Source organism: Electrophorus electricus, chromosome 3, assembly GCF_041902795.1.
Source record: "Electrophorus electricus isolate QZ-2024a chromosome 3, ASM4190279v1, whole genome shotgun sequence".
In the NCBI taxonomy this organism is placed as follows: domain Eukaryota; kingdom Metazoa; phylum Chordata; class Actinopteri; order Gymnotiformes; family Gymnotidae; genus Electrophorus; species Electrophorus electricus.
The window spans coordinates 4775825-4797500 of NC_137499.1; the positions used below are offsets into that span (position 1 = coordinate 4775825).

The 21676-nt window shown below is 45.5% G+C and overlaps 3 protein-coding genes across 9 annotated transcripts in view; 1 reads left to right on the top strand and 2 right to left on the bottom strand.

Moving 5' to 3' along the window:
* The first annotated feature begins 195 nt into the window (after positions 1 to 195).
* cant1b (calcium activated nucleotidase 1b) lies at positions 196 to 5253 on the top strand. 4 transcript variants are annotated; one of them, XM_081709962.1, is made up of 5 exons: positions 196 to 523; positions 938 to 1027; positions 2388 to 3044; positions 3359 to 3562; positions 4061 to 5253. In XM_081709962.1, the coding sequence occupies exons 3-5, from the start codon at positions 2408 to 2410 to the stop codon at positions 4429 to 4431; spliced, it is 1212 nt and encodes a 403-aa protein (XP_081566088.1). In that variant the 5' UTR covers positions 196 to 523; positions 938 to 1027; positions 2388 to 2407; the 3' UTR covers positions 4432 to 5253. The 4 variants fall into 4 exon arrangements, with proteins under 4 accessions (XP_081566088.1, XP_026885266.2, XP_026885267.2 ...); XM_027029465.3 differs by lacking the exon at positions 938 to 1027 and having other exon boundaries at positions 196 to 518; XM_027029466.3 differs by lacking the exon at positions 938 to 1027 and having other exon boundaries at positions 197 to 523.
* On the bottom strand, positions 4965 to 11770 carry ogal (O-GlcNAcase like). 2 transcript variants are annotated; one of them, XM_027029468.3, is made up of 16 exons: positions 11420 to 11770; positions 11162 to 11213; positions 10957 to 11054; positions 10661 to 10791; positions 10073 to 10244; positions 9724 to 9822; positions 9224 to 9502; positions 8277 to 8375; positions 7757 to 8025; positions 7298 to 7472; positions 7103 to 7188; positions 6875 to 6967; positions 6686 to 6756; positions 6313 to 6433; positions 6100 to 6223; positions 4965 to 5767 (listed from the first exon to the last, which is right to left on the bottom strand). In XM_027029468.3, exons 1-16 carry the CDS (start codon positions 11472 to 11474, stop codon positions 5631 to 5633), a joined length of 2061 nt encoding a protein of 686 aa, XP_026885269.2. In that variant the 5' UTR covers positions 11475 to 11770; the 3' UTR covers positions 4965 to 5630. The 2 variants fall into 2 exon arrangements, with proteins under 2 accessions (XP_026885269.2, XP_081566085.1); XM_081709959.1 differs by having other exon boundaries at positions 11162 to 11242.
* Positions 11771 to 11901: 131 nt separating this feature from the next.
* The window catches only part of si:dkey-93h22.8 (peroxisome proliferator-activated receptor gamma coactivator-related protein 1), an 11570-nt gene continuing 1795 nt past the window's right edge, over positions 11902 to 21676 (bottom strand). For all 3 annotated transcript variants that reach the window (XM_081709965.1, XM_027029452.3, XM_081709966.1), the window contains 12 exons: positions 21109 to 21214; positions 19359 to 19484; positions 18870 to 19019; positions 18614 to 18709; positions 17011 to 18481; positions 16814 to 16864; positions 14186 to 14786; positions 13794 to 13958; positions 13548 to 13614; positions 13329 to 13450; positions 12933 to 13084; positions 11902 to 12393 (listed from right to left, as the gene is read on the bottom strand). In XM_081709965.1, the coding sequence (XP_081566091.1) occupies positions 12293 to 12393; positions 12933 to 13084; positions 13329 to 13450; positions 13548 to 13614; positions 13794 to 13958; positions 14186 to 14786; positions 16814 to 16864; positions 17011 to 18481; positions 18614 to 18709; positions 18870 to 19019; positions 19359 to 19484; positions 21109 to 21214 (3208 nt within the window). In that variant the 3' untranslated portion in view covers positions 11902 to 12292. The remainder of the gene's footprint in view (positions 12394 to 12932; positions 13085 to 13328; positions 13451 to 13547; positions 13615 to 13793; positions 13959 to 14185; positions 14787 to 16813; positions 16865 to 17010; positions 18482 to 18613; positions 18710 to 18869; positions 19020 to 19358; positions 19485 to 21108; positions 21215 to 21676) is intronic.

Consider the following 21676-nt stretch of genomic DNA (forward strand, 5'->3'; position numbering starts at 1 on the left):
ATTCCGTTGTTTTCCGCTGTTTATACCACACCAGGGCACAACACAAGCCCTTTTGTAACCATCCTTGTGCGTTCTCCCAATCAAAGGATGCATTGTCTACTAAAACAACTAAAGCTCTATTCCAACCAGTTTTAGAACTACAGTGAGACGTCTATTCAGACTTGCTTGCTAAGAGGCGATGGGTCCGACTATAAAACAACTGTGAACCCTTACCAAGCAAATGAAGACGTGGGCTTCACTGAAACGAACTGAAAAAGACGGTTGTGTGCGGCTTCACCTCTGCGCCCTTCTGGGGTTGCCTTAAACCCCCTCGTGCGGAATCGCGTTACGACGCGTGCGTCACGACGTGGGAGGGTGTCTCGTGCTGGCCGGTGTGTCGGCAGACGTCGCACACGGCGACGGTAGCGTCCGCCTAGAGGAGTTCTGGCTGCCTCGACGCCGTGTAAACGATGGATCGCAGGTAGAGCTCCGAATTGCCCCAGCCTGTACGCCGAAAGTCTACATCCAAGGGACTCCGTGTACGGTACTTACTGTATTTTATCTACTACAAAATCACCAGCTGCTGTCAGCGATAAATATTACTACAGTTGGCTGCTTACTCTACGAAATCATTTGCTATTTACCGCAGTCACTGAATCCTGCAGCTCATTTTAGAAGAGAATAGAATAGACTAGAATGCACAAGTACAACGAAACTTTGTGGCCAGTTGTTCTATCTAGTTAGCAAGCCTAATTTTATTATAAAATGTGTAAATGTGCATGACCTAAATCATGCTCCGGCCCTGTTAAGCGTGTTTGGTTTTCCCAACGACACTGTAAACGTAATAAGTGGTCAAAAGTGCACCGACCAAAGCCCATTAATTCTTAATCCAGTCGATCTGAGCTATGATCTGCGAGAGGCACCCATTTTTGCTATTGCTGCAATCCGTTATCAACAGAGCTATAGGAGGGAAACTCATCCTTGCAGGCATACGAACTCTCTGGATAAGCAGCAGAGGACGACCAAGGCACTGGAGTGTGTGACTAAGGTGATGATTGGCCGCTGGGTGGACTAACGTTCTGGTGAAATCTCCACCTGTGCTGTTGTCATTCCTCGGGGGCACTGCAGGCTGGTGCCAGGGGGGGTGTACAGCCTTGGACAGGCAAGCAGTAACAATTGTGTCTCTGGGCTTGTTCACTCGGTGCCTGTGGCTTTTGACACAGAGCTCTTCACGTGCTGGCTGGATAAAGAAACATGTCAGAGCTTTTCAGTTATTAAGCTAATCAGTAATCTGTGAAGGTAAAAGTGCAAATCCCTGTATAGGTAAAGTTCACCACAGAACTGAAAATCTACCTTAGTCATGGTTGCAATGTTTCGCCGTTTGCTTCCAGGTGAAGACAGAGAGGGAGTAAGTTAATAGAGAGGCAGAAGGCGAGAAGGATTAGTTTGTTCCTACAGGCGAGCAGCTACCGCATCCTGAATGGACAGAAGAAAAAAAGAGCAGAGAACAGTGAGGGAAAGAAAAAGGGGTAAATAACAATACACCTCAGGGCCTGGTGCCTGGCAAATTACAAATGTGGAACTCATTTTAGAAAATGCATTTGTTTTTTTTGTTTAATGTTTGAGAGAGTGATTTAAGTTACACAGATGGTATTGTTTTTCTGTGAGAGGGAAACATGATGGTTTGTATTTAGCTTTATAGACTAGATAGTGGAGTGTTTTGAGAGCCATATAACAGTTGTGTGCCAATAGACCTGCAGGGTATTTACACACAAGACATGTTTGTCTTCCAGTCAATAATCAGGGATATGGCACACTGAAGAACTTCCTAGAGTGGAGCTTCAAGGAACAGTTGAATTTCTTATGAATAAAAACGTGTATGAAGTGTCATGCCCTAGAGGCTTCTGTTTCAACTGCTGGCTTTACTGGAAAACGATTATGTGGTAAAGTAGTGAGGTCATGATGAATATATATATTTTATAGGCACTTGTGACTGCCTGCATCGCTGATACGTTGTTAAAATCCCTCAGCTCCCGTGGATGCTCAGCTCTGTTTAATGTATAAATGCTGGTTAATTGTGTACACTGTGTGTGAGTTTGTCTAAGTACAGAGCCACTCACCTCTTTTCCCAGGTGGGTTTCGCAATTGCAGCAGATATGTGATTCGAGGACACTTTGTTCCACTGACCAAGTACTTGGTGAATGATTTTTGCTACAATCAACATTCTGTTCACTTAAGTCTCTGGTCCAGGAATGTCCATGCTGGGAAACTGGATAGTCAAGGCAGAACACCAACAACCTTCACTTAGGCAAATATAGACTTGGCACTTAGATATGAATCTTACTCGCTCACTCTCTCGCTTTCTCTGCCCTCCAACCAAACACACCCCACCCCACCCTACCCCAAAGCTCCATACCCCGATGACTCCATGACCTCCAGTCGGCTCTCCGTGCGAGGTCTGCCCTCCTTGGCCTCCATCAGCAGCCCTGTCTCTGATCCACGCTTCCGTTTCAAATGGAGAGCGATCACGGCATTAGCCCTCCTAGGCCTGGGTCTGCTGCTCTACATGCACCAGACAGCAGGGGGCGCCGTGAGCGATGGGCAGCAGCGTAGAAGTGACGGCGCAGCGTTGTGGCGCGTGAGCCGGCACGTAGCTGAGGTGCAGCCGTTTGCGGAATGGACCGGGCGACGTTACAACGCCACCTACCCCCTCAGCCCACCGGAGCGCACGGCCAACGGAATCCGCTACCGCATCGCCGTGATCGCGGACCTGGACACAGGCTCTCGCAGCCGAAAGGACAACACGTGGTTCAGCTACCTGCGACGAGGCCACTTGCTGGTGTCGCACGGCGGGGACTTGGCGGCCGTGGAGTGGGATCCTGACACGGCCATGCTGGAGAGCCACCTGGCAGAGAAGGGGCGTGGCATGGAGCTCTCCGACCTGGTGGCGTTCAACGGGCACCTCTACAGCGTGGACGACCGCACGGGCGTGGTGTACCGCATCGAGGGCAACCGGGTCGTGCCGTGGGTCATCCTGGCTGACGGCGACGGCACCGTTTCCAAAGGTGAGGGGCGAGCGGGCGCTCCTTCTCCCCACACCTCCTCTTTCTTCCATCTTCATTCACTCCACTCACTTCTAACACTTCTGACTGCTTCTGTTTTCTTTCCTTAACTTTCAAAGACTGTCACTTAACAAGGTTGCAAAAATCGTTTTTTATTTGCTTCCTTTGCAGGACAAACAGTCGGTCAACATTCCAGCGATGGCTGAAAGCCGATTTTCATTTGCATACATATGGACAAGTTTGAGTGCAGTAAGCCTGTGTGCAGTAAGTCGGTCTTGTCTCGTGCTTACGGTGTGACGCTCGGCTCTGTGTGGCAGGCTTTAAGGCCGAATGGCTGGCAGTGAGGGGAGAACACCTGTACGTGGGCGGTCTCGGCAAGGAGTGGACCACCACCACGGGAGAGTTCGTCAGTAACGACCCGCTGTGGGTGAAGGTCATCGGGTTTCGTGGAGATGTGCGGCATGAGAACTGGGCACCCCAGTACGGTGCTCTCCGCAGTGCAGCGGGCATTGTGCCACCAGGTAAAATGGCTCCAAAATATGAAATGTGCTTTGGAGGAAGCTACTGAACTGGATACCCTGCTCGTTATAAGGCCCTGCATAAACTAATTCAGGTGTAAAGATGCAACTGTGTAGGCTTGTGGTTGCCCAGGTCTGCGCCACTACATACAGCACTATAACTAGTGCAATTTGATTAATAGGGAGAGAATTAGAAAATCTAGGAAAAATTGCACGATGCCTATAAAAATAACAGAAATAAAATAAGATTGCGCTATATGTGAGTGGAATTGCCTGAAAATCACTTTTCATATTTCGCCAGTTTACATTTCACAGATGTTCTTAATCCAGAATACTTACATATTATCAGTTTATTTATATATCATTTATTTGTTAATGATGCCATAATTCCAGAAACACAATCCAATTAATAACTATGGAGGGAGATTTGTTTAAAAACACTTTTGAGGTTTGTTTGTTTTTGTTTGTTTCTTCCTTCCTTGCCCTCTGTGCTCTCGCCAGGTTATCTCATCCATGAGTCGGTGGCGTGGAGCGAGCACTGGAGGCGTTGGTTCTTCCTCCCGCGCCGCGCCAGCGCCGAGCACTACGACGAGACGGCCGACGAGCGCCGTGCCACCAACCTGGTGCTCAGCTGCCCGGCGGACTTCAGCGGCGTGACGGCGTCGCGGGCCGGCCTGCTGCTCCCCACCCGCGGCTTTTCCGCCTTCCGCTTCGTCCCAGGCACCGACGACAAGACGGTGCTGGCGCTGAAGTCCGAGGAGGACGCGGGCCGCGTTGCCACCTACGTCACAGCCTTCACACTGGATGGCCGCGTTCTTCTGCCTGAGACCAAGATTGGCGACGTGAAGTACGAAGGACTGGAGTTCATTTAGGTGCTCTGAACCTATTCTCCTCTCATCTCAGCAGGGGAAAGCAGACCATTCAGAACAGAGTTTCTGGGCATGTGATTGGGGCGATTTATTGTCATAGAAAGAAATGTCAGAAAAGACAAAATTTCTCTTTGTGACATTTCTATATGAGCATGCGGTGCTGACAGTGTATTCTCCTGCGAGCAATAAGCTGTCTAGGAGTCGCCATAGCGACACACCAGAGCGAGCACCCGACACCTGTGTTTCCATGGTGAGGGAGATGGATGAGGTCAAACAAAAGGGAAGCAGGTTCTGCATGTCAGGTTACAGAGTGCTCTGTGAACTGTCTGCACACTTGCTCTGTGCTCTTAATAGTTTTACTCTTGTTAATAGTTTTACAGTGTGCTATTGTTAGGTGCAGCATTAAGTGTGTTACTCTTAAGTGTGCACAGAGGTCTTCAGCTCCCAATGCACAGCATCATGGTGAAAAATAGTGCTGCTAAAGACTCAGGTTTTTTTAATCAAAATGCACAATACAGACTCACCAAACTGAAAAATGTGAAAGACAAGTAATTTATTTTTCTTTTATTAACAAAATGAATTTAAAAGTGCATCTATGCAAGATGAAAGTTTAAATTATTTTAATTTTAATTGGGTTTTATTTAAATGAATTTAATTGGATAGTGCAGGCTTATAAAAAGGCAGTATCACTTCAATGATTGTTTTATTCTCTTTTTATTCTTCTGTTTTAAAGAGTTGCTGAGCTGCACATTTGTTCACTGTATGTGTCTTGTTTGAGATGTTGGGGATTAAAGACAGCTAACAGTCTGGGTCTGGGCCAGTAAACATTAGACTTGAAGGTTTTTTTAGCACGCAGTGCTTGGCACATCACATATGCAGACGTTGCTGTGCTAGGGTATCACAAGCTTACGAGTGAATGTATCACCGATGGAACTACAGCGTTGCATCATACAATTGAATGCCGCTTCTTTCCCCCTAAGACAAACCTAGTTATAAATCACGTAAGTAAGGAGCCAAATGGGGGGGAAAAGTCAAATGAACCCCCTCACACTTCATAAATCTATTTGCTATGACCAAAATCAGTTAATATTTGTAATTCTGTTACTATTTTTTTTTTGCACTCTATGGTAAATCATTGTAGGCTCAGATCAAGGGAGTAGGCTTAAGTCAAGTAATGGCCATCTGTAGAAGACAGTCCAAAGTTACAGCTTTGTCCCCATTAGGACCAGGCCTGCTTGCAGTCCGTCTACTTTGAGCACGTGAAGTACTTCCAGCGTCTTGAGGAAGTCCAGCATTCTCTTGTCATTTGATCTGAACTCACAGAAAACCCCAGTGGAGCCTGAAGGAAAGAGGAAATGCAAATGAATGTGTGTCAGAGAGCAACAAAAGTCCAGGCTGACGTGAGCCTGCGTCCGGACAGGGCCCTACCCGGCACGTCGAGTGTCTGTAACTGGTGTTTAATAAGGGGCAACTCATAGCACCCTCGCCTTGACATCTGACTGCAGTTTTCTGACTTGCTGGAGAAAAATGAATCCCTTGCATTTGAACTGCTTATTCTATAGCAGTGACACTACATATTCCTGTGATGGCTTCTGGGAATCCAGGCTACAGATATTTCCTAAAAGCCACTGTGGGCCACCTGCTGCGAGTGCTGTGTGCGGTTAAACTCACCGCTGTCCCGCAGCGAAGACAGTACGCTGGCGATTAGGCGCTTGGCGACGCAGGGGTCCGGGACTCTCGGGTGGATTTGAACAGTTATGAGGGAGGGGAAATCTCTTAGCATCATCTCCGGATACTAGAGCAAGGACACACAGTGAGGCACAACAAGGCTGCAAAAATATCACACAATATTAAGTCTTTGGTAGCACACTCTCTGCCACTCACCTGGGATTTGGTCATGGCAACCTTGGCATCAGCAAGGCCGAACGTGAAGCCACAGAGGCCCTCATCATCCTCCAGCACCAGGTCGCAGTGTTTGGATGGAGCGAGCTGACCCTCCACCAGGCTGATGGCACCGACAGAGGCTTTTAACTCACGGGACTGATCACAGTACAGTTAACGGTGCTGAAAATCTTTCTGGATTTCTCACAGACACCTTCAGTGAGGACGGCTACTCTTTAGTGGATTCCTATGGCACGCAGCTGCTGCGCACAGATCAGTTTACAGCTTCAGTTTCTGCTACTTTAACTGTGGGAAAGGTATTTTGTCTCTAACTTCAGCAAAAATGCCATGTAGATTTGAACCATTCCATCCTCACCCGTCACCAATTAATGCAGCGTGCTGTAGAGTCTCGCTCTGCATCTCCTTGGACAACCTCAATATGTCAGACTGCAGGATGGACACACAATAAAATTCAATTAAAAATGGGATTGTCTTTAACAACAGACATGTGCTACACGTCACAAAGCAACCTTATGTTGTATGCTGGATCAGGTGGACCCGTTACCTTGTCTTTGGGGGTGCAGGGTCGAATAGCGTACACTCGAGTGGCAAGAGGGGTACGAAAGAGATCTCGGTTTCCATGGCATGGGAGCATTCTCTAGATGACAGGTCCAAACCGGGAAGTCTCGTTACCATTTGCTTAATGAGTTGACTCAACATTTCCACCTCACTTTTGCGTTTTTAAGGAAATCGATGTACAATATAACAGCTGTGAGCAAATAACGAGCGATACCTGGAACTCTCCGGAAAGTCCTCCTCTGAAGCCCCATGGTTCTGGATCATCAGTTATAACCTGAGAGGGAGGAGGGTTATGACCTCCTGACCCAAGACAGCAGAGAGCCAAATATAACTAATTGCTCAATTTGGCCTAATGGATGTTCTCTACATGTCACTTAATACATATAATATATTGAGCTTTAGCACCTACCCAAGCTGTTGACAAATGCTTTGGCTAAGGACACGCCACTCTTTATGTCACAGATATAGTTGTACAGGTCATATAGAACGGTGCGGTTGGGTGCGTTCGACAGCCTGTTGAACATCCGGATGACCGCAGAGCACATGTCATCAAAGTGTTGTGCTCTCTCTTGCCATTCTTTGGCCTGTGGAGGCGGTTCAGAATGAATCATCAATCACAGCATAGACACTTCAGGAGAAAGCCTTTATGAAAACACGTCAAACAAACACTGTTAGCTATTTTATTATTTAAACATAACCCAACGAAGTGAGATCCGACAGCCTTTAGGAATGAACGCCAATGATATGCACATGCTTGTGACACTGATCTATAATAGAAGTTCTTTCTTATAGATCAGTGGTTTATGAGAATAGCAATCAGGTATCCTTGGACTCGCTCCTCTGTTCTTGCCCCCGCCCTCCCGCTGACCTTGCCGCTGTCGGCAGCAGCAGCGTGGCCGAACGTGGCCGCGTCGCTGTTGGCGCGGAGCCAGTGGACCTCGCGCAGCATGGCGAGAGCAGTGGGACCGTGCTCGTAGGGCAGGTAGAAGAGCTCAGAGAGCAGTGTCAGGTCGTCCAGGGTGAGCGGCTCGGCCGTGTACAGGGGGTTCTCCCTGGGCCCCGGCACATGCTCGTCCGTCTGCATGGGCTCCTCTTCGGATGACTCTCGCTTCGGGCGGCCTGAGCCAGTGCGGGACACTGCCCACACGAGGATGGAGTGGCGTGGCCATGTATTAGCAAGGTTGGGATTTTTGCCATCGGTTAAACACAAATTCCAACATCTTTACACAAATTGTAATTAAGAAGGGTTTTTTTTGTAGGGGAAAAGGTACCAAAATGCTTAATGTGGTTCGCTCCAGACTAACACAGGATTTTATCATGTGTTCAAAGACTACAAATTTAATTGAACTTCTAAGTCATCTGTAATGTACAGTAAGTGAACATCTTACCATCCGGTTGATCAGCTACTCCAAACTCAACCAACCAATCTGTGAGCGCGAGCTGCAAAGCCTCCTGGGGACTGTAGTCCGAGCCCTGATCCTCCCCATCTGTAGACAAATCACATTCTCAGTTTCAAGGAGACAGTTACAAAGCGTATCCTAAACAAGAGGGTCTAAACTTTTGTCAGAAGATTTGACCATATCAAAAAGACTAAGGGCTGCTTGCTTTTTGCCAACAATGTGATCAATTAATTAGTCAAAATATTCAGCATATAGTTAATATTTACAATATTTACATTACATATAGGAATATCAGTTAATATTTACTGAACTTCTGAATTTGATTTTTATGCAGCAGGATATTAATTGAGTGAAATATCCTGTAGAGTAGTTAAGCTAAACATTTGCTCTGCCCTCTTATCCCCTGAATATTTACTGTAATGTCCATGCCTTGATTTATTATGTGACTTTTGATATAAAACTTAATTACCAGAACCAGTCTCTTCACATATGAGGCATACAGATTTTCTGTGGCTCTCAGTGAAAAAGTAATCTGATTTCCATATCCCTTGAAATTGCCATATCACTTTCAACTCTGCACCTTTTGGCTGTAGTCATGGCTAAATGTCAATTCAGTAAATTTATTTGCGGTGGAAAAAAATGTCTCATATAATTTAATTAACTTTATTAGCACCATGTGGCACATCCCAGTTTAAGCTTAAGGTAATGTTGCCACCATTGGGTGAAGAAGTATTGGAACGTACTGATCAGTGGGCGAGAGGGTCACCTGTAGTACATTCTAAGAGAGATGCCATGGACCAATTAAAATCTACCTGCAGGACACAGCTGCGCTTGGGGCCAGACTTTGGACCCCAATGCTCTAAGCTGTTTCAAGAACTATCAAGTATTTTATACCAAAACAAGTGGAGCTAAAATCGCTAAGCATGCATGATTACCCATTGCAACATCTTTCTGGCCTGAGCTGGACTTGCACCAGGTGGCTAGTGTATGAATAGCCACGAAGTTGAGCTCGAATTCACAGTTGGGGTTGGTGAGCACTCCTCTGAGCTTGGGAATGAGCTCTGTGGACCGGTTCTTGAAGGGTCCCAAAAACAGCCTTTGGGGATCATAGTCATTTGCGTGAATGTTGTCCCAAATCACTGGTGGCCTTCGCAGAACACCAGACACCTCCTCTATAGACTCCACCGAGATCTCCTTAGACACCACTTTGGGACCTTGGAAGGATGAAATACAGGATAAGTTGATGTTTATACCAAGTTAAATATTATTATCTCTCGAAAATCTATTGCAGTCCCTACTCAAAATACACAAATTAATACATAGAACATACATTTCTAGAGTTTAATAGTAAAAATGTACAAATAGATCTGTACATTTTTAAAGTGCCAGAAAGTGTGTCTTTGTGCATTAAGTTATGTCTCTCAGGAGATATTACCGGTCCAGAGAACATCAATCTCAGGAAGTAGTTTCTCTCCAACAGTGTGTAAATATGAAGACTGAGTCACACTAGGAGTACAGAATGCAGCGCAGTAGTCTACAAAAGAATGCACAACACTTTTAAAGTTGTTTAGTGTTCATCTACTGATGGAAATGACCTTCTCTGGTGCTTGAACTCTATGTAAATATGAAATAGCTATGATGCTAGTAGCTCATCTGAAACTGAATTAATTACAAGCAATTTGATATTAAGCGTGGAGGTGCGTCCAAGCTATATTGTGAATCTGTTGCCAACAACAAAGCAGTTTCAGGTGCAGCAGGCTGTAATGCCAGCTGAGCAGCGCTACCTGTTGGGCAGAAGAGGAAGGTGTGCAGCTCCTGCAGGTGCTGGAACACCTGGTTGGTGATGGACACCTGCGCGTGAGCAGAGGAACTGAAGAGCTCCTTATCAGCAGCGCACATCTCTGTCTCAATGTCATCAAACAGCAGGGCAAAGGACCTGCAACCAAACTCACACACCTACCCAGGCGTGGAAGAAGTGCAATGTACATTCGCCCGAATCAGATCTGGCCCAGAGACAAATATGTGATAAGCAGCCATATAACAGATGGATTTAGATAACTCAAAAGTATCATCACCATCAATTATATACCCGAGACAACGCTTTAGCTCATGGATGTATCATAGTAACACCTCACAGATGTAATCATTAGGTTTTATTCTACCCATTAGACTAGGTTTTGGCCAAATTAGCCTCAGAACCAGCTAATATGCAACAATGCTGCATGCTTACTGTGAACTAGTTTAAAATTAATTGCTTGCTCACTAAAATTATACTGACTGATTCTATCATAATACCCTATGGGTGATCAGAATGCTTCAACAAATGCAGTCAAAGATGGACTGACAAGGAGTGTGATGTGGAGCAGCATTACCTGGCTGAGCTTCCTTTTAAGAGCTGCCACCTCCTTGGGGTTTGAGAATGTAATATCCAACCCAGGAGAGATGGCATACACAAATTCAACGTTGCGCTCTTTTGCCGCAGAGATGAGGGCAATCAGTTGCTCTTCAAAGGCGCAAAAGAATACGGTGACATTCAGATTCTCATATTCCATTAACTAAATATACCTATTACAGATCCTATTATAGAGGTGTTTATTCTGTCCAAGAACATTATAAAAACAAAATATCCCTTTCATGTGCTGGGTTTAAATATGATGTTGAATCTAACCTGCCTCCTCTGACGTGTAGAGCTCTCTCCAGTACATTCTGTGTTTGTAGTCATTCTTGGGGGCGTACAAGTATGTATTCAAGCCCCATTTCTGCACCCTGGGTTAATAATAAACACGCACACACGCCGACGGGGCACATACGATGAAACATGGCCAGGCCTGTTATGTGATGACAGCTGTCAATGCAAGACAAGAGTTTACTACCTTGTAAACAGCGTCTTCCTTTGCTCCATAGTCCACGGTCGTCCATAAAAGCCTGAATGACAAAGGTCATTGAACTACCATCTGCATATAGATAAATCAGAACGCTTGTGCTCGGAATAATTTTGTCAATCAACACATTAAGAACCACGTAAAATAAGGTAGAAAAGCAGTGAATACTGTCCTTAGTTAATAAAACCACGAGCAGAGCGCAGAAAAGCACGAGGCTGTACATAGTGCAGTATTTTAGATGCAACCCACCTTCTACTACGCCACTTAGAAACATCCTTGAGCTATTCGCAGTCGTCTTGGACATCGTATGTCGCTTTTGAAGCAGAATAGAGTAAAAGCACCTGGTTAGGCAAGGCGTCCAACCTGAAGTTGACTCCTCCGACCGCTGGCAACACAACGAGAGTACCGTTCACCTGACTTCAGCCCACTCGTCTTTCTCCACTACAGACGGACTTGGCCGGACCGTCAAAGAAAATTAAAAATGTGTTGTCATGAGAACGACGACCGCACGACGAGACACTCATCAGAGATCTCTCACGTTCTCTCCTGGGCATGCAGCTTTAATCTGCCCAGTTCCTTTTGCACTGTTTACAGCTACTGCGCAGGCGCCAAAGCTGGGGCGCAAACCAATACAGACCGCCGTGTGTGGGTGGTGCTTCTTTCTCGTTCAGTCGGACACAAACGGCATGTTTCAAATTAAAAAAAAAAAAAAAACAACAAAGTTAAAGCAGTCATCTTTAAATGTTCTTTAATCCTTGACAAAACATTTCCATTCCAGATTAGGAGGGGGGAAAAAGTAGTTTCCAAATGATTACAAGCAAACAACTGTATACATTTCAAACATACAGCAAAAATGTAATATAACAAAACTTTTTTTTTTTTTTTTTTTTATTAATCCCTTAGTGCTCTTCAGTTTTTAAATGCTTCCAAAGTTTTGCATCTTTATTAAATTTCACTTCAATAGAAGGCTTTACCCAAAACAGAACTACATGAAATTTTATTTAATGCCAGAAAAGTGCAAGCTCTTTGGGAGTTCTGAGGTAATACTTGGTCTCCACTACACGCCACATTTCCTCTTTTTCCTTTGGGGGAGCGCTCTTCCCTCCTGAAGGCCACTCTCTGCTACCTCTTCACCTTGCGCTGAGCCTGCTTCAGCAGAGCGTCAAAGTCGAGCTCCCCACACCTGCTCTTTAGTGGAGCTCGGTCAATATCCCGGTTGGAGTCTGAACGACAGAAGAATAAAAAGTAATTCAGAATTCCTAGCATGGAAAAGGCTAGCAGGATAAACAAAATCAAAATTTGCAGAAATTATCCAAAACAACTGAAGGAATTCATATACGTTTTATTTTGTGATTATTTTAGAATATGTTTGTACTTCTAAAATTTTTCTGAATGTCTCCAACATTTCTGTGCCATGGTGACTGCCTGTGAGGAAGGCAGGAAGGTCAGGAGGTGATTACTCCCAGGAGGTAGTGAGTCCTCATCCAGACCTCTCCCCATCTCCTCCTGACTCCTGCTTCTTAAGCTTGATCACACTTCTGTGTTGTTGAACTGACTGCCTGGTGTTAAAACTAGTCCCCCCTTTTCTGACAAAGAATAAAATTGGTCCAAAGCTTCTCCACGTGTGCAAACAAACACACACAGAGAGAACTAATGATCAAGAGTCTCCTGACTCTTTGTTGCCAAATGCAGTACTTGAACTGAGTTGGTCATTCCATGTCACAATATTGAATAAACCTGGAGGCCAAGAGGACACACAAACCTAAATCGGCATAGCTTGACTGGCAGAACTGTCGCCTCCCACCAAAGCAGATGTCAAAGGGCAGCTCGTCCGGCTGCCGGAGCTTAGCTCCGTTCTCTATGGCAGTGAATGCATCGCCTGTGTTGTAATAGGTGATAAACCCATAGTGGTCTCTGAAAAGGACCAAAGACCAAGGAGTGGTGTCAGATATTTGCAGAGTTATATACTATTAAGACACTACACAAATGCTCAACATTCACAGAGTTCAAACAGCGAACAATCCTTAACAAGGTTTCAGCAAGAATAAAAATTCTTGTAAATATTTTATTTGTGTGTTTACATATGATGTGTGTCAAAGACTGGAAATTGCTCGAGTGTCTAGGCCTTTAAGAGTTGATGCAAACCCATGAACCTCACCCATGGTTCCTGAAGTGGACAGTGCAGTCCTCAATCTTCCCAAACAGCGCAAAACGATCTCTGAGCTCGGCCTGGGTCATGGTTCCACGTATTCGTCCCACATAGACAACCCTGCGCTCCTCCTGTGCTCACACAGCGGCGACATGGGGAGAGGAGACGTCACAACGACATCACAGCCGGCGTACTCCGTCTGCTGAGAGTCCGAAGGTCAGTACTCACGATGGCCGCCTTCTTGCGCATCTTCCTATCCTCCTCCCATCTGCTTAGGTGGTAGTGTTCTCTCTGCCTACAAGTTCACCGTAGTACAGACCAGAGAAACACAGTGAACGACACCATGTATACATGACCGCACAAAAAGGCATGCAAAGATCTGATCTGCAAAAATGTAAATAACGCTAAATTACTTTTGAGAACAAAAGATGTAAATAACTTTGGTGAAAGAATCATTCCTAGAAGTTGACAGACCTCCTCTGCCTGATCCATTTCTGGTTCCGGTCTGGCTGCGGAGAGCAGGAATGGCTGACGGAGCCTGGTGGCGATCGGTGGCGGGGCTTACGGATCGGTGAAGGGGACAAGGAGCGAGAACTGGAGCGGGACGAGGAGCTGGAGCTGCTCCTGGAGGGCCTTGGCCTGAACACAAAAGAGGACACCTTGTTCAGACAGGGAGGTCCACCTCACATGTCATTTTTTTCCACTCACTGTGCTTTTAGTTACCTCAAATCTAGTTCTGGAGAGGATACAAACCCCTCCCCACAGGAAGAAGTGGTCATCACACTGGTAACCAGGGTGTTAAACTAAGTGTGACCGTAAGTTAATGAAAATGGAGACATAAACCTAGGGAAGGTGCCTTTATTTACCTCTTCCTTGGCGGTGAACGTGATGAAGAAGAGCCTGAGGAAGAACACGAAGAGGAACAGGAGGATGACCCTGAACTCGAGTCAGAATGATACCTCCTTCGGTAAAGCCTCCGTCTTGTCCTCCCCCTGGCTGGGGAGGAGCGTCGTGAAGGCCTCACGGTCCCTGCTTCTTCCAGTCTGCCTGCACTGTGGCCCTCCAGCCTGCAGGGGGAACTCTCTGGAGACAGCAACACCGAGTCCGAGAGATGCTCTGCCTCGCACAAAGTCCTATGATCCAGGGGCTTATGGCTCAAATGTTTCCTTGGCTGGTTAGGAGGCGTCTCGTGCATGTGCATGCCAGGACGTGCCTTCTTATGACCGTGAATGAACTCCTGAGTTCCACAGTAGTCATGGTCCATAAATGCTAGGGACAGGCTTGGGGCGGGGATGAAGGAGGGTGCTCGGAGCTTGAAGTGAACCTTGCTACGGGGCAGCGGGCGGGGCTCGATGATCTGGATGGCTTTGCCGGAAGACGGTTTCATACCTTTGTGTGGCTTTGCCCTTTGACCAGGAACTAAGGGATTCCAAATGTGATGGGGAGGAGTGGCTGGGGGGGTGAGTCCTAAGGGGAACAAAGAAGAATCACCCCAATTCTACAATAATAAAATACATTAAAATCCGACACCATTGCCTCTCCAACCTGTTCTTTTATATGCCTCTGCAGGTGGCCGTGATGCCACCATTCAAGAATGGCAATTATAGGCAATTACACTGCCTGGCCAAAAAAAAAAAAAAAAGTCACCACCTGGATTTAACTAAGCAAATAGGTAAGAGCCTCCCATTGGATAATTACTGCACGAGTGATTATGTTTCCACTGGCAACAAGTTATTTAACCCTAACTGATGCAGTGAGTCGCTTCTCATTTATTATACAATCACGTCAAAAGACACATCCTGTGGTCGTGGAAAAGATGGTATCGGATTCAGAAGGGTAAAATTATTGGCACGCATCAAGCAGAGAAAACATCTAAGGAGATTGCTGAAACTACTAAAATTGGGCTAAGAGCTGTCTAATACATTATTAAAAGTGGAAGGACAGTGGGGAAACATCATCTTCGAGGAAGGAATGTGGCTGAATGATCGTGATCAGCAATCACTTAAACGTGTGGTGAAATCAAATTGCAGAAAAACAGAACTCGGGGATATGTTTAACAGTGAAAGTAAGAGCATTTCCACACGCACAATGCGAAGGGAACTCAAGGGATTGGGACTAAACAGCTGTGTTCTGCCTTAAGAAAACCACTTGTCAGTGAGGCTAACCAGCAAAAACAGCTACAATTTGCTAGGGAGCATAAAGATCGGACTCTGGAGTAATGGAAGGTCAAGTGATCTGGTGAGTCCAGATTTACTGTTCCAGAGTGATGGGCACATCAGGGTAAGAAGGGAGGCGGCTGAAGTTATGCACCCATCATGCCTAGTGTCTACCGTACAAGCCTGTGGGGGCAGTGCTCTGATCTGGGGTTGCTGCAGTTGGTCAGGTCTAGGTTCAGCAATGTTATGTGCCCAAAGAATGAGGTCAACTGACCATCTGAATATACTGAACAGCCAGGTTATTCCATCAATGGACTATCTTCCCTGATGGCACAGGCATATTTCAAGATAACAATGCCAGGATTCATCTGGCTCAAATTGTGAGAGTGTGGTTCAGGGAGCATGAGGCATCATTTTCACACATGGATTGGCCACCACAGAGTCCAGACCTGAACCCCATTGAGAATCTTTGGGATGTGCTGGAGAAGTCCAAATGAATACAAGATCTTGTGGGAAAAATTAATGCAATTCTGGACAGAAATAAATGTTGACATTGCAGAAGCTTGGGGAAATGATGCCACAGCAAATGCGTGCCGTAATCAAAGATAAAGGCGATCCAACGAAATATTAGTGCATGACCCTTTTTTGGCCAGGTAGTGTACATGCAAACAACTTCAGTATTGTTTCAGTCTACCTGCCTGCATGTAGCTGAGCAGCCATTAGAAATCACTGGAGTGAATGATTATAGATCCTTATATTCATACAAAATTTTTTAAAGCCACTAAAAAGGATGATAAACTGGGGCAATTTTAGTTCTCGTGCCAACTCCCTGTGTTAACTCCTCATGCTCTCCTTGGGATTCAAAATCTAAAACTGTATCATCACTCCCATGGCAAATTCTTATCTTGGTTGCATGAAAACAGAAAGCAGTTTACCAGTTATGAGCTCTGGACTCCTAGGGCAATTAAGTGAATTAAAGAGGCATTATGGGCCAGATTATGGCAGTCTAAGGGTGGATATTCGCATACAACTCTCATAACAGTGAAAGGGGGCTTTAATAACTGGTTTTATGACACTAGATTATCCATACCAGAGCCAGAGTTAAGTATGTAAATATTACATACAGGCCTAGAAGTGCAAGCATACAAGCGTTAATAACACAAACCTGCCACATACAGACTATAATTTCTTACACTGAGGGCATTATTAGATTGGTCTAGATTGTTTTGACTAAACTAGGCAACTCATAAGACAGTCTTCAAGGACACTAGGAGAAATTCCACACTGAGTCATTCAACTTGTAACTGAATGTTAAAGAATATTAAAGCAAATCTCTACCTTGGGTCTCAAATTGCTCCAAGAGACTGGTTACATCAGCAGCTTGTATTCCTGTGTGATAGGGGAAATAAATAAATAGCCACAATAAGTAGTCTGTTTTGTGGGCTGTTAAAAATTAGCCATCTTCATATCGCAGAATAACCTTTAGAGACCATCTGCCTTATTGCTACCTCTGACCACTCATTTATTCCATTTACCCATTTCATTTGAAGATTCCTTGCTTGGTTCTTCTCCACGCTGGTGACCTCCGGCAGTCGCGGGCAGCTTCACCAGAGGAGGTCTTCTCCTAGACGCCACTACCGGCGTGGCCCTCATGGGTGAGGATGGAGCACTGACGTTAGCTTTTCTGGTGCCAGCAACAGTGGGGGAGCACTCTTCCTCCTTAACCTCAGCAAAGATGGCACCTACACAGGAAACGTACGACTGGGGCTCTTGGATGAGAGAACTGCGTCGTTCCAGACTGCTAGAGGCTTGCTGGGCTGCAGGTTGTGGTTGAGGGCTCAGACATATGGGGTGCTTGCCATGCGGGTAATTCGTGCCAGTTTGTTGCTGCAAAGCATTCCTTTTTTCAGACAAAGAGGAGGTCTTGGCATGAACAGGCTCCAGAGACAAAAGGGGTAGAGTGACAGGGTTCGGTGGGTCAACAGCATGGACAGACACGGGGCCCAAAGCCTTCTGATTTGGGGCTGATGTAAGGGGCAGATGAGTTTTCCTTTTGGGCCTGGTCACAGAGTAAGGAACAGAGAGCTTGGCATTAGCAGGTGAGGGTTTTAAGTGCCGCAGAGGTGGGTTGTAACCTGGTATACAAGGAATAGGCAGGAGATCTCCAGGAATCTCTGGCACAGGTGGCCACTTGGTTCTGTGGTCCCACTTCCTCTCTTCCTCCGGGAGAGTCTTGCGTTTGAGGAGACGGTACTCCTGCAGACTGATGGATCTGGGTTTTGTGTTGCCATGCTGTGAAGGCAACATTTCAGATGCCTCGATCTGCTCACTTGATCCTGCAGATCCGGCACCTGCTATTTTAACATCGCCTTCGCAAGCTTCTGAGGATAGGCCATATTTCAGGTCACATGCACACGCCTCGTCATCAAGCTGGTACTCATGAATCGATGATATATCAGGAGCAAATCGTACTTTTTTCTTTATTCTTCCAGTATTGCCCATCTTGGCTAAAACACTTTTATGAGGTTTCTTAGTGTCATCATTTTTATTCTGTTCACCGCTAACAGAAGAGCACATTTTCAGCGTCTCCTCCTCTGGCTTCTCCACAGAGGATTCCACATCCTGACCCACCTCAGAGTGTGCGAGGGGGCTGACCCCAGATACACCCAGAAGGTTCTCCCCCACCTCATCATCATCACCCACAACATCCACAAACATGTCCTCCTCCGGGAACTCCTCCGTGCGCTTCTTCTCCTGATCCAGCCCCATACGGAGGCTGTACGGATGCATGTGGCGGACCAGGTCCACCAGCCACACCGACACATTTCCATCCTGATGCTCGTCGTGATACAACGCTGGGTCAGACTCGATCCGGAAAGTTCTCACCAAGGGCCGTCTGGTCTCACTCAGGTCCTCCTCCTCACCATCGCTTCGCTGCACTGTTGTCATCTGGGTCCGCCGTCGGGGCCTCGGCCTCAGCTGCCTGTCGGACAGCAGGCCCTCGGCCTGTACAAAACCAAAAATACAAACAACCCTACAGGAACCTGTCGCCTGCAGCAGTGCACTTGAGCCTCTCCTCTTTACCGTTTATAGTGCACAAGCTGATGCAGAATTAGCATAATTAAACAAGATTCTTACTTTTGAGTTCGAGAGTAAAGAGCGCTGGGACCTGGTGGCTCGAACAGCTGCTGCTCTGTCCGAGGGAGGGACAGCCAGACTGTGCAACTTTTTGAACTGAGATGAATATGAAAGATGAAGAGAAAACGCACAACAAGCAGCAAGTTGCAACTCATACGTACATGCCTTATTACACTGGATTACAATATTCCTAACATATCAGGATCATTCTAAATGTCTTCTTTCATAGCTAGACAGCAGGTTGTGGAAATCTTACCTTGGAGTCTTGACCTCTTTGACCTCTAAGAATATCAGAGTCAGGAAGCATGTCAAAAGGAGACAGTGTTTCTTCAATGACACTGTCCAAGATCTCAGAGAGAGCAGACAGCAGAGTCGCCTCACTTTCATCATCTATACGGCTCTTCGCCTGAAAAGCACGGCCCAAAATTCAGTCACTCGCACTTAAGATTCAGATGCATATTTATATAAGCCCAGATGCATATTTGTGTTTATGCATAAAGGCTGGCTAAGCTCCACACAACAAAAGAGGAAGAGAATTACAATTCAGTTATGTTAATATGGTGCCAGATCAAAAACTTAATTTAAAACAATTTTAAAAAGATTTCTCAATGTGCATATCCCACACACAGAATTAAAGATTATACATGAACTGAAAACATATCAGTTTCTGTTTGCGGGAGGATTCTTCGCTGAACTAGGAGTACCCCTAAGAGCCACGACATAGATGCCTTGATGCTTCTCTCACCTCTCCAGTGGTAGAGGTGTCCTCTATGAGGGATAAAATGGAAGGGTCCAGGCTGCCATGGAGGCTGTCTGAGGTACTGGCAACATCTTGCCCACATCCTGGATCATGGCTTTTTTCAAATGAACCCTGCAGATGAAAGAGGAAGGAAAATTAGCCCAAAGGAAACTCCTTGTCAGACTGGTACAAACAGAAAAATTACCAGTCGAGTTACTTTCTCACATTAACAAGTAGTTTCAGCTTGGGATATATCCCAATTACACCCTTAGAGATTCTCCAATATCATTGAGCTACAGATCTGAGAAGCAAATGTCACATTTACTAGCATGTGATTCAGGTGCTGGTGTGGTAAAATCACAGGAAAATCCACTGGTACATTGGGATTAATCACAAGAGGCACAAGGGTGCGTTTAGTAATGCAGGCAACACCAGGTCATTTACACTGAATTCTACTGAACTGTTCAGACATGACTGTAAATCTTAAGACGCTCAGTAGAGTTCGCCAAAGTGGCCTCCCACTGCACAACTGCATACACCCTTTGTAACGACTTCAGCTGTTTTAACAGCCAATGGGCTTGGATTGAAACCCGGTTGAACAGAAGATCTTGCATGGCAGGTGGTTCAAGTATGGACTATTTCAGGCATTAAGATAGACAGTTTATGGGATATGTACGTCCCCAGCGAGCGTGTAATGGGGTGTCTGAAATGTACATCGCACAGCGTTAAGACATAACGGAATTGGGGTTTGCTGATTGCCAGACCGTATCTTACTCCCCGAGCACAAGCAATTCAACAGGTTTCATTCTGCGTTACGATTAACAAAGCGGGAAACGTCAGTGTTACCGCTCAGGAAAGGGACGCAGTATGTCGGGGGTGTCAGTCGTTTCAGTTACGAAGAGGCTCTCGTCACTTCACTTCCAGCTAGCTATGAAAATTGAAGACTGAATTATCTCGATTAACCTCTACAAGGAAATTAAAACATTTTACGGCTTTGATAGAATATTAACTAAATCCACACATACATACACACATTTATATATATAGATATTTATTTGAATTTTTTTTTTTACTGGGCAGCATGGGTACTATATACCCATACTATATATTCGTGTTAAATATTTTATGAATGTAAAGTATTTTAGCTAGATAAATATTTATATAGTTGATGCCATAAATCCAGTAAAAGCCACAAGCTCGCAGCTAGCCATGCGGTCCGCACAAGTTAACAGAATTCAGCATGGAAACGCGGAGATGGCGCAGAGTTTGACGAGACCGAGTTGACAGAAATCAAGAGGTTTTAGGATCTCTGCGTACTTGTGGCAACTTAAACCCAAAATTAAACGATGTGTAACGTACACTCAGGCGTATGTACGCTTCCCGTAAAGTTTGGAAGAAAAAGTATTCCTTTCCGGTTAGATAGGACTACCCCTGCCATAAATGTGCTAGCCGCTCGCCCAGCAAGGCTCAGAGCCATTTCATGCGGCCGCCGCTGACGGATGCTCATTTCTGTGTTCTTCTCGACTGTCAGCTCTACTTGTTTTTGGCTGGACTGTTTTGATAGATGTACTAACAAGCTAAATAATGTGTGGAAATATTCCACCACCGCTGACATTGCTAACCTAGTTAGCTACCTCGCTATATGTTCAACTTAACATCCACGTGTCCCAGTCGCGCCAGTCAGTTTAAGACTGCAGTGGCAATCCTAACGACGATTTTATAAGGTGCATGTTAATTAAAATAAAATATAACGAACCTGAGTGTCTTGAAATGTCGCTAATTTCGTGAATTCCGTGAAACCGGCGTTTAAATTCCTCTGCCTTTCGCCATGCGGCGCGGCCATCTTGAAACTACACGAGGACCTGCGGGCCGTTAGGAAGACACGTGTTAGTAGCTTTCCCGGGAAATTATTACATGTAGAGATTTTTTCTATAATAAAGGGACGTTACATTTAATACACAAATAAGGCACAGCGGAAACAAAATATGGATTACATAAATCTAATGCATCCATTTACTACATGAATTGTTTGCTATGACGAATTTGGAATAGATTTTTGTAATATGTGCTTATTGTAATAGCTGAAGGGTTTATGGTGACCTCTGGCGGACAGTTCAACTTAAAGGCAAGATGATGAAGCGTCTGCCTAAAATGTATTTCAATCGTTAGTATTAAACATTTTGGTTCCAAGATTTCGTTTAAGACAGCACACAGACCTCCAGCCTTATTTTACAGCACACAGACCTCCAGCCTTCTTATCAGATATCAATGAGACATACATTCTCTTTAAGATTAATTACACTTATTTATAGACAAGTAGTATA

Coding starts and splice junctions, on each gene's coding strand:
- cant1b (XM_027029462.3), top strand. CDS start 1,460: ATGGACAGAAGAAAAAAAGAGCAGAGAACAGTGAGGGAAAGAAAAAGG. Junction 3,045..3,358: donor CGACGGCACCGTTTCCAAAG/GTGAGGGGCGAG, acceptor TCTGTGTGGCAG/GCTTTAAGGCCGAATGGCTG. Junction 3,563..4,060: donor AGCGGGCATTGTGCCACCAG/GTAAAATGGCTC, acceptor TGCTCTCGCCAG/GTTATCTCATCCATGAGTCG.
- ogal (XM_027029468.3), bottom strand. CDS start 11,474: ATGTCCAAGACGACTGCGAATAGCTCAAGGATGTTTCTAAGTGGCGTA. Junction 10,245..10,660: donor TTAAAAGGAAGCTCAGCCAG/GTAATGCTGCTC, acceptor ACGCCTGGGTAG/GTGTGTGAGTTTGGTTGCAG. Junction 9,503..9,723: donor GATTGATGTTCTCTGGACCG/GTAATATCTCCT, acceptor CATCCTTCCAAG/GTCCCAAAGTGGTGTCTAAG.